Below are 17,637 nucleotides of genomic sequence, written 5' to 3' on the forward strand. Positions count from 1 at the left end.
GTTCAGCAGAATTTACTGTGGCATTACTGTGCTGCAATCACTTTTGCTACTGCTCTCTTACTGTTTCTGGTTTTTTCTCTAGCTTCTTAATGAAGAACTGACAGGAACTTATCTTTCAGGCTTCTGCAAGCCATGTTCAATTAAATCATTCATTGGGTTTACTTAACCATCTCCTAAACAAAGCTGTAAGTACTGTGCAAGTGATTCCTGCGTGGTATGCTGTGAAATAGATACAGTATAACTTGGCAGCATAGCTGCTGACAAGAAGGGTTAAAGGTTGACATTGGTCTTTTGATCCCAGAGTCTGGGAACCCTTTGTTAAATGGCAAGCCACAAGCAAAAGGATTGTCATGGAGAACTGTCTTTCCTCAAAAAAAGACATTATGAAAAAAGATATTATGAAAAATATTCTGTATGTTACACAGACAGTGCCTGATGAATAAAGAGTGGGATATGAAGGCTCAGGAAATAACTCCTTTTTGATAGGAAACTTCAGAACTTAAGAGTTTCTGTTTTGAAAGCATTAGCATTGTTGATTGATTTCTAATGTGTATGTATAAGAATATATCATAATTAATCAAATGCTTGCTTTATACAGATTTAGAGTAAATATGTTTCTCTCAATAGTGCCAGTCACGTTGTTCATGGCCATGTTTTTCAGTTTAGGCAAGGTTAGATGACAGACCTGAACTCTTTGGGTCTTATTTCTCAGACTGATAGGATCAAAAATGAAATGAGATATGAACAGTTATTCCCCTGAGATGTAAAGGCTTTCATTGCACATGGATCAGCCTCTGAATGAAATAAAAAAAAAAACCAGCGGAGAGAGTGTTCTTGTTTGACTTGGGAGGCAACATAGTCTGTGTTCTTTAGATAATGTTCTTTTTTATGGAATCTCTGAATGATGTCGAAATGTTGAAAGAATGAAATGTCTAACAGAGTTGTTGTGTTTGTATTGTGTCATGAAAATGAGAAAATTTACATGGCCCATGTTATTTTCAGGTTTGCTGTAAACTACCTGTCATAGCTATAATGACACCAGCCCTCAGAGAGGCAACAACAAAAGGTCATGGTATCCACTTGTCACCTTCTTTGTCCTCTAGAGCTATGGAGTCTGATACAGCTTTGTGCATGGAAAATTCCAGAGCAGTGGAAGAGAAGATAAAAGAGGACTCCATCACACAGATTACTTGCTCAGTCCTGGGGTTCCCCACTGCTGAGCCCAACCTCAGGAATGATATCTTCCGTGTGCAGCATTTTGGTTCCCCACCATCCTCCAAGTGCTATCAGTCTGTCTTGTTAATGAGTACAAATTCTGCGTTTAGCAACAAAACTGGTAAGCAAAAGAAAGCAGGAGAGCCCGGCTGCTCCAAGATGAGAAAAACATTACATAATGGTGCTGACACATCATTTGGTCAGATTAGTCATTCAGAACCCGAGCAACAGGTCAAAGGGGCAACGTTTTCAGAGACCACATCTCCGAACTTGGCAGGGATGCAGAGACTTTCAGGTTCAAGTGTAATTGAATCCAGTAATGCAGAAGAAATGCAGCTTTTAAATGGTAAATGGTACAAGAAGAATGGGGTTTTGGGTAGGGCTTTGGAAGTCTGCACTGAAACAATAAAAGGGGATTTATTACACCAAATTCTTCATGGGCCTTCAGAAGGGATTTTGACCTGCACCCAGGAGGAGGTGTATGCTCGTTTACTCCAGTGTGTCACTAAGCAACAAATGGAAATCAGTCGCGCCAAACGAACTCAGAAGCGTTTACAAATGCTCCTGGCAAAACATGTTATCAAACACTGTGATCAGCAGCTGAAATGCTTTGTGAAACATCAGCTTCAGAGAATGAAGGTTTTCCATGAGCCAACTAGATTTTTGAGCAATAGCTCCCTCAGATGCACTGAAGGTTGGCCGGAAAACAACACAAGTACTTCAAAGCGTAGTTCAAGTGTGGACGTACAGAACGGAGTTAGTGTTGCACCAGGTGAAATCCGTGGGTTTGCACTTTCTACTGGAGGGCTGCTGTCTCGTGTGGAAAAGGACCTGGACTCTGATGCAACATGTAGCAGCTCAGATGAAGATGGTGAGGAACAGACTGTAAGAACAACTGTGGAAGCGTAAGTGTTAAATTCCTGCTTAGACTCATGTATTTCTTACCTATAAATCAGGATGGAAGGGTCTAGACCTACGGATTCCATCTTGTGTGAGTGACTTTGTCCAGTAGATAATGTTACTGAAACCAGCAAGACTGACAGTGTGAGCTAGGTTTGGCAAAAAGTAAGAACTTCTAATTAATGCATTTAAGGAGCAGTTGCTTTACTAGATTGCAGAGAACTAGAGTTTCTACTGCACTCTATCAATTTGCATTACATCAATACTGCTCATACTCAAATGGTGCTGTAAATCAAATAGTAATAGCTGTAAATACTTTGGTCCAGAATGAAAATAATTTTAATTTTTCTTGGCGTTATTACACATTAGTCAATGTTAGGATCTTGAAATCCAGTATGATGTGATAAAGAGTAAAAATTCAAAATGGTCATCTGATGCAGGTATCTGGTTGTTGGTATATTGAAAAAGTTTGGTTCTTTAACTTTTAATTTTTAAAATGTTAATTTACTTACTGAAGTCACTCTGCAGCTATAAATGTAGCTAGCAGTGGTGTTTTTATTGTTGCTGGTATCTTTTTCAAGAAGAACCAGAGGGAAATTCATATCATTAACTAATAGTGTCTTGAGTTGGCAGGAATCCTGTCAATACTAATCACTGTGGCTTTGAAAATCAGTGGTAGGTAAGAGGAGATAGTACAATTGCTTTCTGATGATGGTACAACCTTCTTTCTTTTTCTTTTTTTACCTCTGCCTTGCTACACTATTAACACAATCTCTTCAGTCAAGAAATTTTAGAAAGCAGTGAAAGGATTGCTGCTTTCCTCTTCCCAAAGCTGGAGAAACGAGCATGTCTTAAGGTTTGTTGGGATGTAATAGTCAGGACTGTTATACACAGAAGAGAGCTGCACACAAATGCAGCAGCTTGGTAGGAGCTTCGTGACGCCCACATTTCTGGTGGGTTCTTACAGATTGTCAGGACAGGGTTTGTGTTTACACAAAACTTTCCTTATACCCTCTGCTGTTATAGGTTGTCTAGAAAAAATAAATCAAAAAATACTTTAAAACACGTACTTCCAGTTCTGCTTCCTGAAAAGCATAATGCTCAGAAGAAATCAAGTAAGCTTCTGAAACTGAAAGAGCTGTGCCCTGTTACATGTTTATAGCTTCAGTCCAGCAAGGCTGTGTTCTGCTAAGCTCTGTGGGTCTCAAAAACAGAGGAGAAAAGGTTTTCATTTTCTTTTACATATTGTCAGAATGGTAAATACTGTGCTGAAGTCCAGCCAAAGCATAATGACTTGCCAACTAAGTTAGGATCACCTTAAATATTTGAGTTTGCAAATTATTCTTTTGAAATATTTTGATGAAAAACATAATTTGGGCTCTCCCCAGCATAGAAGAATCCACCTTCTTCTCCTAACTTCTGAGTAATAGCTCTGCCTCTAGGAGATTGTGATTACATGAACTGAAGAGGAAAACTCCTGAGAAATTCTTAATTCTTGAAGGGTAGTGGATAATGTAAAATTTGGACCAAAGTTCTGTGTGATGGTTTTCTTTTTTCTTCCTGCCAGGGACACTTGAATTTCTAACTCTGCCTGCCAGTCCTTTGCCTTTATTCCTTCTTGTGGCTTTTGGGGTTCCTTAAGTTATCTTTCCACTTAAGGCTTACTCAGTTTGCTTTGTTGCGCTGATGAAAAAATCCACAGAGGATTATTAAGAGCAAACCTATCACCTTTGGCTCAGGAAATCCCCAAGCTGCTATTGCTGGCAGCTGGGGGAATGTTCAGGAGAAGCACTGCTCCCTCCATGCCTGCAGTCTTGTCACAGTGTTATCTCAGCTACTGCTAAAAGGCAGGAGAACTAGGTAGATGATCTGTAGTGTGACTCAATGTGGCCCTTTATTTTGGGTTGTTTGTTCTTCTCCCTCCTTCTTCCAGCAGCAACAGCCTTGCTGCATTGGTAGGGAAATAACCACTGGCGTTCGAGGTGTGCTGCTGGACCAGCAAGCTTAGAGTTAAAAGTACTGCCTGATTTAAGCAGAAGACTTGTCTTTGTGCCTAGACTAAGGCAGTGCTTGAATTAACATTGCATTGAGGACAGACTGTCTCTTATTTGAATTTATCATTATCTTCAGCTCAATGTTTTTCTTCTATTTCTCCAACCTTCCTAAGATTCGCCTTTGTGGCTAAAATGCTGCCCTTTTCCTTCGAGGTAACAAAGGTAAATCAGTTTTTGACCAGTTCAGCTGATGAGATTTGCTGGTTCCTGAGCCTTGCCACTTTAAGGCCATTTGGATTGCCTTTCATCTGGACAAAAGAAACAAAATTACTATCCATTTTTATTTCTGCTAAGTGGATTTACATGCTTTGAAATGGCTTTCTCTCCTCAGGAATTGGTTCTAAGTGCTTTCCAGAAACAATGGGATCATATAGGTGAGAGAATACTCATTTCCTCACCTGTGTGGAAATATTTATTTTTCATAGTGAGGACTTTTACTCTGAATTCCTCTGTGATATTCTTCATAATACTTAACTGTAGATACTATAAGGTTCAAGTAATGTAGTGATGAATGAAAAGAATGTTTTGGTTTTGCCCATATCTCAGTAGACTGACTGCATTTTACTTGAGGGTATAATCACGCTTGTGACTGGTCACTGTCATGACTGTGGTGTTTTTCATCCTTTTTGTGGGGGGAGGAGGTATCAAAATGTGCAAGGCAGGGAGGAACCTGCAGTTACTATGTCTACCTGAGAACAGTGTGTTTCCCATCAGGAGGGAGAAGTTGATTCCAGCTCCAATTCCTCATGCTAGTTAAAAATCCTGGAGTTATTTTTAGCATTTTGAACCTGTTCATTCTCATTATCCTGAAAAGAGTTTTTCCCAATGAGTGTTGACATAAGCTCTTCTGAGCTGTATCTCAATGCTTTGTGGCTCAAGTAAGATTGTCTTTATCCTTCTATTTCAATACCTTTGTTGTTTAGTTGCAAATAGCTATTGTAAGATATTTAAACCATTGTTTCTACATTCCATAGATTCTGTCCTCAAGATGAGATTCTTGGTCTGCTGTTGAAGGCAATTCACAGTACTTACCGAACTTCTCTAATGCCTAGAGTAATTGGAAAGGCTCATCGCATTTCAAGAGCTTAATCAAATCATGTTTTACTCTTCTGAGTGTCTACTAAAAAGAAATATGAAAAAACAGTTGCCTGTCTTTAGGGCCTTTGTCATTTTGCCGTTACTGTCAGCTCATGAGTGTCTTTAACCTGTCAGTTGTCATAGAACCACATTTCCAGCAGTAACTTTTGGTGTATTTTAGTACCATTCCATCATTTAGGCATAGGAAAATCCCACTACCCAGGGGATGTGTTAGTCTTTCTCTGTAGTTTCTCAAAGGCAGCTGTTTGGTGCTGCTCGCTGGCTCCCTGTTAGGTGTTAGAAACCAGAGCAGACAGTGCCCAAGGAAGGCGACACAAAGCTGACCATTAGTAATTCCTTCAGGGATTCATAACTAACACTTGATATGCAACATAGACAGCATTTCACCAGCTGAATTTACTTGAAACCTGTTGATCTTTGTGGCTTATGACGATGAAAGATTATACACAGACATAGTCATAGATTTCAAAGAAACACAGGTCCACTCTGGGAGCAGTGCGTATCCTGCTAGGCCAACTCCACATTCTTACTGATGTATTTTGTGTCTTTTCCTGATGTAGTAAGAAGTACAATGTACCACAAAGAACTCTGATGCTCAGGTGGTCATTTGGGAAACTTTTAAAGTTGCAGAGCTTTTCTTCTACGTACACTACATGTGTGATATTCCAGAATCAAAAGATACATCACTGTGGTTCTTTGAAGAAACAGCTGCTCACTCCATCAAACAGTAATACCTGCACCTAATCAATTAGACAGAAAAACTGCGTGCAATAGATTTTTCTGCAAAATAAGTAGCTCTTTCTACTCATGAAAAGTCCTGTGCCTCGTTTTCCCAGTTCTCCTTTCCCTATCCAAATATAATCCTTTTGCATCATTTGGTGGGATTTTTCCCTCTGAAATGTTTTCATGCTTTTTCCTCTGATTTCTGAAAGACATGTTTTACTGATTATCCTCCAGCAATCTCACACCTGACAAAGACGCACTGTTACATCTTTCCATGGCCACAGGGTTTATTGTGCCTGGAAACTTTCATCATGAATGTGAAGAGATAGTAAATCTTTCTCGTTTTTTTTTTTTCTCTCCTTCTTTATTTTTTCCCCCTTAGATTGATAGTTGGAAAGAGAAGATGGGAAATCTGCTTTTAGTACAAACATGTGATGGGGAGGGGAGCATTAAGGCAGAGAAAACACAGGAAGGAAGAAAACATTGTGACTAGTATCTCCAGTCTAATCTGTTTGTTCTAGATTATTTTCCATTTTCCTAGCATTTTTTCCTGTGGCTGACTGAGCAACATCAATGCAGTTCTGCAGGCCTGGCTATATACAGTACTGCTTAAAGGACAGGGTTTATTGCAAGTCTTCGAGCCGTGTTATAAAGGGAGGCTGTTTGTTTTTGCAAGGTCAGGTCCTAATTTTCCACACTGAGCTGTAATTTCACTTCATATCTGATATGAGAACTGAATTATGAGTTTGGAAAGGGGAGGAGGAGAGTCTGCCAGGACTAAATACTGCTCTTAAGCACAAACTCCAACTTGTTTCCTGGTTTTAAGACGTTTTTAGTTTATAAGTCCAGGAAATGTCTTATTTGCATAGAAGATTAGTATGAGGGCTTTTGAATAAGTATAAATTCATTGGTGTTAATAATATGCTGATTTAAGAATGTTTTATATGTTGCTTTTTCAAGAATTCCGTTTTCTTGAAATGGAAAGGCTCCTATCACTAGGATGTGGGAGGAGAATGAAAGAAAAGTTAGCTTTACATTACCTTCTGTTTTAACTCTAAGGATACATACAGCAATGTATTATTTCAGAATATGTTTAACCTCACTTGGCTGGGTTTCTGTAAAATGGATTTAAAACTTCTTTAGGGTCCCACATGCATTTGCTGTTTTGCTTTAGAGATCTCATGTGCAGCAATAAAAACTTGCTGTTGAACAAGACTTTGTTCTCACAATACCAGAGTAATGTTCTTGTGAGTGGGGATCCTGATTTCTAACCTGTAATTACGTTAATGTTTTTGCAGCTGCTGAAGGCAGACTGAAAGGTTTTAGTGAAGGGCAGAAGGTTTGACAGGTTTCAACCTGCAAGGGAAACTTGGAGCTGGGAATGTCAAATCTATTAAGTTAGATGGGTGTTGAACTCAAATAAAAACTTGGCATTACTTGTCTTAATAACTGTTTAATACACAGTCAAGATGGTGTAGTAGCGTAGCATATCTAATAAGCAGGCACATGTGTATACATATGTAACCTTCTCTGCTTAATTAAATTGGAGACAAGAAGTTGGTTCTTGATGTCAGCTGCTGATTAATCAGTGGTTCATGGCTAACTTTTTTCTTTCACTAAGCTGTGAAATGTGTTTGTTTTAATTAAAAGATTTGTTTACAAACAACAATGAACTGTCTTTATAACTTCTTGTAAAGCAAGGGCACTGTTATTTTGGTTTATAGCTAACACTGATTTGTGAGAATATACTTCAAAGTTATACATCCAGTGCCTTTGAAAATCAGCATACGTGGGCCCCTGATAGAGAAAATTATTTAAATGTTTTCATTTTTACATGAAGTAAAAAGTGTGCATTAAGACTTCCCAAAGTAGGAATGCTCTCCTATAACAGAATTTCATTCATACTGCTAAATATGGGTTAGGAATGTGATGTTAGATGTTGGATTTAAATATATTGACCTGTGCTCTTTTTTTACTGAAACGGCTGTAAATTATTTTATTTTCATCCACACACATTGCCTAGCTCTTGTGAGTCAAAAGAAGTATTCTGTTTGGGAATTTAAATCAATTCAATTTTCAATTAGCAAACTTCTAATTTCTGATTGTGGTGTTGTAAAAAAAAATAAATCTGGAGGTCTTAAGTTTGAATATATGTGGACTATAAACTCCCTTTCTTCCCAGCCCATGAGGTAGACTGAGCAGCTGTAAAACTCAGTGAAATTCAATCACAGGCTCCTACAAAACACCCGAATACCAAACTGTTCAAACCTACATTCATTATACTCCCCACCCCATGTCCCTGCTGACTGAATTGCGGGGTTTAACCTCAGAAAGACCTCCATCCTTGCCCTGTGAAGCAGACAGCCAAGTTCTCTGTGGTTCCTCCTCTATTCACAGCACAGCACACCTGCAGCAACTGGATTTCTCGTGTACCAGGGTGTCCCATGTTCTCAGCGCAGGTGCCGGGGTCCCTGCTGGGGCCCTGCTGCTGCAGGATCCCCACCCAGAGGTTTCATAGTCAGCACAGCCCCTCTGCACCTTCCTTTGTGTCAGGCCTGAAGCGGGACCCCTGTCAGATGTGCCCAACTGCCTTACCAGCCAGAGGAGCACTCTGCTAGCTCTCCTGTTAGCCCCTTCCCCACAGCACTCCCCACATAAGGCACATTCCCAGAGGTGGAACGTGGATGGCAGTGTGTGGTGGTACCTTTGCTTCTGCTCCTGCTCCTTCTAACCTGATTTCTCTGTTGTGGACTTCCACACCTACCACAGCCCCTCCTGACTCTCCTGGCAGTCCCTGCTGGGACAGTTTTGTACTGCTTCTCTTGGGCTACAACCCCTCCACTACCGAAAGCCTGCTGCTGACTTCGGTGTATCTGGCATGAACCTTCCTGGTTCAACTGTTAGTTGTCCAAGATGTCTCAAAAAAGAATATGGCTCTTACACATTTTACATTGGAATCTGATACTATATATGTGTGTGTATATATATATATGTACTGATTTATAAGATGGAGTTGGACCTTATATGAAAACCATACCCATCTTTTCCTTGTAAGAATATAAATACAAATTTTGGAATAAACTTCAGTGGCTGGACAGCATTGATAAGCTGCTTGTGTATAATGTTCCATTTGCGCAAATCTTTAAAGGAGTGTATTTTGTAAGTTCTGCCTTATTTTATGTTGAGCATGGGCTACAGATGTAGCACTACTTAGTTTCGTTTTGAAGGGCAGTTGTGTCACACTTAGAGAGAAATTCTAGGCCTGTGTTCCTGGTGTTTTGTTGTTAATCTATCCATGTTGTGCCATTTCAAAGGCAAGAAGAGAAGCTTGTTTCTTGGCAGCCCTGCTGTTCTTGAAGTTTCTTTGCATTTTAGCACTACCTGCTTCTCTGCTTCACGTTGGACTGATGTACAGCATACTGGGGTGCTGAAGCAGACAGTAGAATCTTAAAAATTATTATTAAAGTATTTTTAACAAAAGCCATTGGCAGATAATCAATTTACAGCATGTTTGGGGTTTTTTTATTTTATTAAGAGGAAATGCTGCTGGTTGTTTACCTTTTGCAGGTTTTTACTTCCTGGACGGTTAATATTCTGACTGACTCCACCTTCACTAACCCGTTTGGCCTTTTATAATTAACACAGCTCTAAAGAATTAAGTAAACAGAAGTGGAGATGAAAGGCATGTACCAGGTTGTGAAGCCAGCCAGTGGAAAGATTCAACACTCTAAAAGATCCTTTAAGAAGCTGAATATTTAATTTATTCTGTCCACAAATTGAGTTAACAATTCAGTGCAAGTTTTAACAATTCAGTTTCTAATATAAAACAGCAGCGGTAGTGTGATTCTTTGCAGGGACCCAGGCAAATACTGGCTGTGGTATCTCATCAGTCTGGAGGATGTCATTTCTCAGATGAGGGAGCATATATAGAGCGCCAGTGAAATTCTTACTAAATCTTTCCCTTGCTAGGGTATCTAAGCACAGAGACTTTTCCTTTTCATATTTTCAGTTTTCTTCTGCAGCCTTTTTTTCTGAATATTAGTTTTCCTCTTCTACCCACTGTCCCTTCTCTCTTTGTGGAAGATGTAAAAATTTGATTCCATTGCTACTTAATTCCTTGCTACTTAATTTTTTTCCCCCCATGAATTTTCTCTTCAAGAGAAAAATCACAGCTATGGTTGATAACTTCAGGTGTTAGTGCATAAATTCCTCAGGCCTGATGGCGCAGCAGAAATGTTCAGCTGGATACAGTTTTTTGGTTTGGGAAGATTAAGATGTGTATTATATGTTGGTATCAACATGCGTTAATGGATTCAATTCTGAAAGTATTAAATGGCTTCAATGTGTCAGAGATGGTGGGGCCAAGCATGGGTGCCAGAAATTGTTGTGATAAGCAGTTGCTGATGTCTGTAGATGATAGGGATAACTGTAACCCATGTTTTGGGAAGCTGTCTAGTGTTCCAGAGGAAAATGTCTGCCAGATAAAAATTTCTGTTAAACACCAAAGGAGATAGCGACCTGGAAGGCTCCAGAAGAATGACCTGGCTGCAGATCTTCATAGAGGTTGCAGGCTAATTTTGAGCACCAGAGAAATTCTCTCGACTGACTTTTTTTGAGTAGGAGTGGGGCACGGGGGGTACATAGCTTGGTTTGGTGTTGGTTATCCCAAAACAGCAGCATATTGCTCCGGCATAGTCTGAGCAAAGGCTGAGCGTGAACTGCCACAGTAAATAGTGGTTTTTTGTGTAATGTTGATCAGCTGTAATACTAGAGGGAAGATTTTGTTACAGTTTGTTTTAATCTTTTTTGCACTCAGGAGTGCGTAGAAGAGACTGCATTCATAAAACAGCACGCACTGGCATTTTTAGTTATGTAGTTATTATGGGTTTAACAGTTAACTGATCCAGGGGAATTAATACTTCAACAGCAACTGAAGTTCATCCTGAAAACAAACATTATATAGGTGTGCTGGAAGAATTAGTCCTTGAGAAAGCATTTACGGGTCATTTCATAGTTGTACATATTTGTTCAGCCATTACAAGTGTTGGAGGTTTTGGTTGGGAGTGGGCATGCACTTTTATCGCATAAGGAAAATCTAGATAAGGTTATCTAAAATATGAGCAGATCTGAATTCACCTAATTAGAGTATTTTATATCTTCTTCTAGTCTTCATAGGTAATCTCTCACTGTCAGTGTCTGCAGAGAGAAGAAAAATGGACATGCTGAAGATCTCCACCATGTTGACCAAAGCTATGAGAAGCCCTGGGCCCACATTAGTGGCTTGCAAGAAAATGCTTGTATTCAGGACAGTTGCTTTTTGGGCTTTAACATACGTAGTCAGAGAACTGACTGTAATGCTGGTGTAAAATTAGGGGCAGCTGAGGAGGTTCACAGCTATCAGCTCCAGTCCTGGAGGAACTCCCACCACACTAGTGTGCTGTGGAGCATTTGTGATAGAGCCATGTGGAGAATATTTTGTATTTTTGTACAACTGAGTGTCTCAAGAGAATTGGGGGATGACTGGTTTTTTCTCAATGTTTCATGAAGTTCATGGTGAGTCATACGATGTCTGGATGGAATTTAAAGACTTGAAAACCATCTGATTTCTTTTTGCTTTTCAGTTTCTGGAGATCAGTCCTTCATAAAAGCAATAAACTTCTGCCCTTGTTTTCAGTGACTCCCACTAAGGAGGGTGATTGGCTCTTTATCCTGAGGGTAGAGTCACTCTGTGGTTTATCAGCTGCTTTTTGCTCCCAAGTGCTTCACTGCTATGTGATTAGCAATAGGCCTCTGTTAGCCCGGGAGTTCCCCACAAGAGATGTGCCAGCAGGGATGTGGTAGAGGTCACTTTAGGATTGTATCATCTGAAAACTCGATGTCAGAACACTGTGGATTAAACGGAAGGGAACATCACCTAGCAGAAAGAGCAAAATACCCCATGTTGAGAGAGTGAGCAGAAATGTAAGTGTGAGATGATGTCAGGAAGAACTGCTGTTCTTACGTTTAATGAAGAATTTTGGAATTGGAGGATTGTTTTTCCCACCCACACTATGTGAGTGCCTTGCTCTCTGGCTTGCATGCATTTAAGAGTGTTGTTAGTTGAAAATGTTGGTGTTTTTAAAGCCTTTTGAAAGGTGACTGTTATGGGTTGGCAAATGTGGTTTTTGAGTTTTGATGTGGGTCTGTTGCAAGCGTGCTCCTTTCCTGTGTAGCAGGAAGCATCCTGCCATTGTCCCTGCAGACATGTCATGGTAGGGCATGTTACTTGTTCTCACTGGGAGTTACAAAGGTGGAAGGCTTTAGTTTCTTTTTAATTTTCAGCGTATAAGATACTTGTGGAGAATCTTGCCATGGTCACAGGGCTGCACACTCTAAAATACTCTTTCCTGTGCTCATCATACTTTCTTGAACCAGCCTTCCTGGATACTTACTGTCAATCCCAGGTTCTGTGTATTTTGTGCCTTTTAAACACCATTGTGTTTCTCCATCATTTATGAACTGTTTTCAGGCTTATTGTTTTGTTTGCTTATAAAAATAAAATATGCTTTTAAGGTTTAAATTCCACCTCTTCTCCTTTCCTGTAACCAAAATACCCCAAACCCCCACACAAACCCCAAACAGCAGTGTGTGTAGCACAGCAATTTTATCTTGGTCAGCAGTTCCCTTTTGCACTCAGCTAGGTTGCCTGCATCTGTTTTTTTGGCACAGGCTGATCTTAGCTATTGGAAAAACATAAATCTCACCCAAAACACAATGGAAGCACTGGAAATACTTCTGAGGGTCCTGTTGTGTTCTGCAATGTTGGTTTGGTTATGTAAAAACATTGTTTGTTCTCAGTGTTTCTCGTTGGGGGAAGGTGAGAGTGCTACAGGGTTCTTCTGTGCATTCTGTCCTTAGGTCATGGCTGAAAACTTACTTCAGTTCCAGCAACAGTACCAACTGTAATAGCAGTACTTAGTGGTCTTTACTTGCCTCTTCAGTCTCAGCAGAAGCAAGTAGATTTGATGAAATACATACACTGCCTTTGCTGTTGCTGATGATCCCCAGCTGAATTCTTTTCCGTACTTTGGGATGCCCCAGTACAGCGTGAATGTCTGCTCCTAGTTACATTTTTGATCATACTTTGTCTGCATTTGTGTATGTGCTCCTTGTACATTGTTTGTTCTTCTGCATTTCTTTTTTTTCCTTCTCTTGCAAGTTGTGCAGGATTGACCTGCAGTCAAACCAAAATAGAAATGCAGGAGGGTATTTCACATGGAAATAAGTTTTGCCCCTAATGCAATTCCAGCATGTTTTTGTAGGGCAATTTAAATGAGATGTTTTATTCATACAAAATCAGCATTGCTCTGTTTTTTTCCAGTTCTAATAGTCCTGGATGAATGTAGATCATCTGCAGATTTAGAGTCATTGCAAGAGCAGTAAGTTTATATGCAAATTTAATATTCCACTGTACTACAGTACTGAACATGAGAAACTTTCCCAGTGTAGTATGGTTTATACTGAGCTGCCAGCAGAAGAATGATTTTGGAATTCCTGTGGAGGATGTATGATCTTTGAGTCAAAAGCACGGAAACCAAGTAAAGATGCTTTGCAAAAGGAGCACACAGGAAGCAGGACAGACAGAAACGTCCTTTTTCTTGTCTCATTCCCAACAGAAAACAAGAGCATGAGCTTATACTTTAGCACCTGCTTCTGACTTCCTCCTTCAGTGACAGGCTTGGTTATTTTTATAACTGTTTGTAGTTGGTTTTTTGGTAGTTTTTTTTTTTTTTCTTCTTCTCTGGGTTTGCAGAATTAATGAATTCACTGGAGCCACATTAAAACAACGTCCTTTTACTGAGTGAATGTTAAGCTTTACTGTCTGGCATCCCAGGAACAGATTTACTAGTTTGGGTTTTGTTTCAGGTTGTTTTTTTTTTGTTGTTGTTGCAGAAATAGGTTATCATTTGTCACTTGAGCAACCATCCTACTTTGCATGCAAACAGCTCACTTTAGGAGTGTGAGGATAGCTCATAACGATTTTATCTCTCTTAGGAGTTACAAGCTTTACTAAAAGATTTTTAGAGAAATAGACTTACAGCAAAAGATGGTAAAAAATAATGCAAGATCAAACAAATAGGAGTGAAAGGGATGGGAACAGAGTTCAGCAATGCTTCTGTCTCTTATCCTGTCTGCAATGCATCAAAGCTAGGAAGGGGATCTAGACTTAAACTTGCTTCAATCATGCTGCCCCTGAAGTTAAAATTAACCAGGAGCAACTCTAATCCATGTCACTGTGTAGCTGCCCAAGTCTTTGAGCAGGCACTGGCCTTGGGGCAGCCTGGGCTGGCAAGACATAGAAGCTAAAACTGCTTCCTTTGGCCTGAGCATAAAATGTTTGTGCTTAGTTAGGTGGAAACCTTTCCTTAGAGTGGGACCTAAGGACATTGTTACACACTAATTAAATGCTGTTATTTTAATTATGTAATAGAATTTAAAGCCTTAAGAAATACTTGCATAGTGTTTTAGAATGAAGCAAAAATGTACTTAATATGTTTAACAGTGAATGCAGTTGATTCAAGATTAAATACTGTGTTTAAGGGGAAAAAAATGCAAACATTTTTTAAAAATAACTTGTGATATAACTTTGCAGAGGATTCTGGTATGTGTAAGACAGTAATGTACAGGGGTTATAGCATTTAACATTCCTTCTACTGTCAGCTGTGATTCAATATTGCTTGTGGATTCCCTTATGCCACACTGATTTCATGTAGTGTAGGTGACATAAGACCAGTTCTGGCCCTTTCCATTCTGCTTCTTGTTTCCCAGCTGTGTACAGGACACCTTACTTTTTTCCTCATTTCCTTCCCACTCTTCCTCAGTCTGTTTGAGGGTAGCTCCCCTTTCTCCCCAGACTGTTGCATCTAGCTTGGGAGGTGAATCTGTCCATGTGATTTATTTCCTTTCACCTTGGCTTTGTTTTTACAGTGTCCTGGTTTGCGGGGTTTCATCATTCATTTGTTCATTTGCCTTTTGAGAAAGGAGCAGAAATAAACACCTCAGTACTCCTGTTGGGTTTTTCTCAGTTATCCTCTTTATTCCTCTTTAATTTGTTTTTTGTTAAAATTATTAACTAAGGGATTTTTATAGACTCATTAAGCAGCTCTTTCTTAGGACTAGCTTTTTGCCAGACCAGGGTCCTGAGACAAATCTTAACTATTCCAGCCACCATGGTTGTGTGAACACATTAAAATTAAATCTTTGAATTCAGATTCCCTCCCTTTCCCTGCAAAGTGTATTTTATTATTTCCAGGAGCGCAAACATGCAAAAGCTGTCCATCCCAGAGAAGTTTTTGTTAGGAAGACCTGGTTAGAGCATAAGTAATTGTGACTCTTTACTCTTTGCTGGTATTGATGGGAAGATAAAGAGAAATAAAAAGAGGTCAGAAGATAGATTTTCACAAGATGACTTCATATGCCTTTTTTTCTTAGGAGAAAATTATGAATAGAATATGTAAAATGTAAGTAATTTATTATTATATATATTTACAGAGTTCTTTGAGTTCTTTTTGATAGTAATCCACATTGCTTTCTCATAGAATTTGGATTTAAATAGGGTGTTTCAATCTCCATAATTTTGTATGTTCATTTTTTTTGTGTACAAGAGAGTTTAAACTGGTGATAAATTATGTGGGAAGATAATTTATGTTAAAAGGGAGAGGATTATGTATTTTAGAGGTGACCTACCCGACACCGTGTTTATTGTTACCATATATGATAGCTAAACTAGACTGAAAGTTCTGAAATTTTGAGTTATATTATGTTTTATAATATTAGCCTTGAAAATATTAGGATTCTCAAATTTGATGATTCCCTGCTCATGCCAGGATGTGTCTAGCATCTTCTGCAGGGGGCTGTATTACCTTTCTTTGTTGTTGAGGTAGTTGACACAAAATTCTGCATGAAACAATTGCACTTGTATAATGTTCCTATGCCAGATCGTACCATCTGCTATTTCTTGTATCTTTTGTGATACTTCAGTGCTCTTCATTGCCTGGGGAACAGGAGATCATGTATTCTGCATGTGCACAGTGTCATCAAGGATCTAGATCTAGTAATTATCCCAATAACTTGAGGAAAAGCACTTCTTTTCTAGAAGTTTAATTTTTGTTTTTACCGTTCTTCTAAGTCAGCTGTGGCAAACTACTTGACAGCTTCACTGGGGAAAAAAACACTGACACTGAACTGTGCCATAAATCAAATCCCTCCTGATGGGAGAGAATTTTCTAAAAGTCCTTGCAAATATTCTCGGCACTCTGGGTTCCTACAAACACCAGTTACTTTCTGTAAATAAATAAACAATGTCAGTTAATGATAGGATAATAGTAGAAGTTGTATACTAAAATACTGCGTTGTGTTTTCTGTGTTGCTTAAATTTATTGGATATTAAGATTGTTTGTTGCATGGTATGGTTTCATCATTAATTTCTTTACTATGTAGGTTGAGTAATGTTTGCTACCAGTGATGAATTTAGCATAACAAAATGAAGGTATTCACAATGTCAAGTACCAGGAGGCATATTTTTTGTATTACAAAAAGCATCTATTTTGAACAGCAGTAAGAGTGACCTGACTATACTAAACTGACACAGATATTTATAAAACAGCTTGAATAAAAGAAATTTGAACTACTTATTTGGGTTTTTTTGGGCAATGACCTGATATCTAGCTGGTCATTGCTGGCTGATGTTTTATTAGATTCCAGTTGTTAGCAAACAATATTTGTCAAAGCTTGTGGGACGAGGCATGGTGTAAGAGTTTGGATTCTTGCTGGTGGAGTTTCTGGAATTCTTTACACATCTGTAATCAGCCTTAACTGATATAGTTTGGTAGTTTATCCAGGGCTGAGTTTTATAATCCAGAACAAAAAACTAGCTTAGTGTGGGAATAGCCAGTGAGCATGGATTGTACTGGTTTGGGCAAGTTCTGTTGCTACAGAAATAAGCTGATGTGAAACTGGATGGGTATAATCAGATATCGTCTGAAAGCAGCTGAGATGCTTGCAACATGAGGCAGAGCAGCTGTGAAAAATGTTTTTGTGCAAATGTGGTTATCTTTATTTTTGGACTAACCAGCATTTTGTCTTCACAGCAGCTATACTTCTGAATCGAAGTGGCTTGCAGACAGAGCTAGAATTGGCAGCCGTTGGACATGGCTTCAAGCCCAGATTTCAGAACTAGAATACAAAATTCAACAGCTAACTGACCTTCACAGGCGAATACGTGCCACCAAGGTATTGTCTGTAACCTCATAAATCGGCTTTTCGAATCATCTTTTGACAGTGTTTCTTGTAATATTTATGTCTTTGGTTTCTTGTTGTTGTTCTTTGTTTTGCCCTAGACTTCTTGTGTCTGTGCAGGCTATCACCTGCAGAGTTTAATGGGAAAGACATCAGGAGCTAAAAACTATTGTACCTTAAAGGCACCAGTATAGGACTGCGATTTGGGAACTCTTACCTTTGTATCTGTGATAGTGACTTTGTTAGTGGCTTTCAGGGGCCCAGCGCACAGTACTGCATTTATCACACTGGTTTTTCCCTCTGCAGGAGAGGTGAGATTGCCTTTTCAGGTGGGATGGTTGGTTATTTATTCATTTTTGTGTTTTGGGCT

At 39.2% G+C, this 17,637-nt stretch overlaps 1 protein-coding gene across 5 annotated transcripts in view; it reads left to right on the top strand.

The window, feature by feature from the left end:
* The first annotated feature begins 59 nt into the window (after window positions 1-59).
* KANSL1L (KAT8 regulatory NSL complex subunit 1 like) overlaps window positions 60-17,637 on the top strand; it is a 65,268-nt gene continuing 47,690 nt past the window's right edge. For 2 of the 5 annotated variants that reach the window (XM_008643566.2, XM_017747147.1), the window contains exons 1-3: window positions 78-185; window positions 1,003-2,120; window positions 17,120-17,261. In XM_008643566.2, the coding sequence (XP_008641788.1) occupies window positions 1,033-2,120; window positions 17,120-17,261 (1,230 nt within the window). In that variant the 5' untranslated portion in view covers window positions 78-185; window positions 1,003-1,032. Of the gene's footprint in view, window positions 186-1,002; window positions 2,121-17,119; window positions 17,262-17,637 lie in introns of all 5 variants that reach the window. The other 3 variants (XM_017747148.1, XM_017747146.1, XR_001866140.1) reach the window with 3 other exon arrangements.

Source organism: Corvus brachyrhynchos, unplaced genomic scaffold (assembly GCF_000691975.1).
Source record: "Corvus brachyrhynchos isolate BGI_N302 unplaced genomic scaffold, ASM69197v1 scaffold671, whole genome shotgun sequence".
NCBI lineage: Eukaryota > Metazoa > Chordata > Aves > Passeriformes > Corvidae > Corvus > Corvus brachyrhynchos.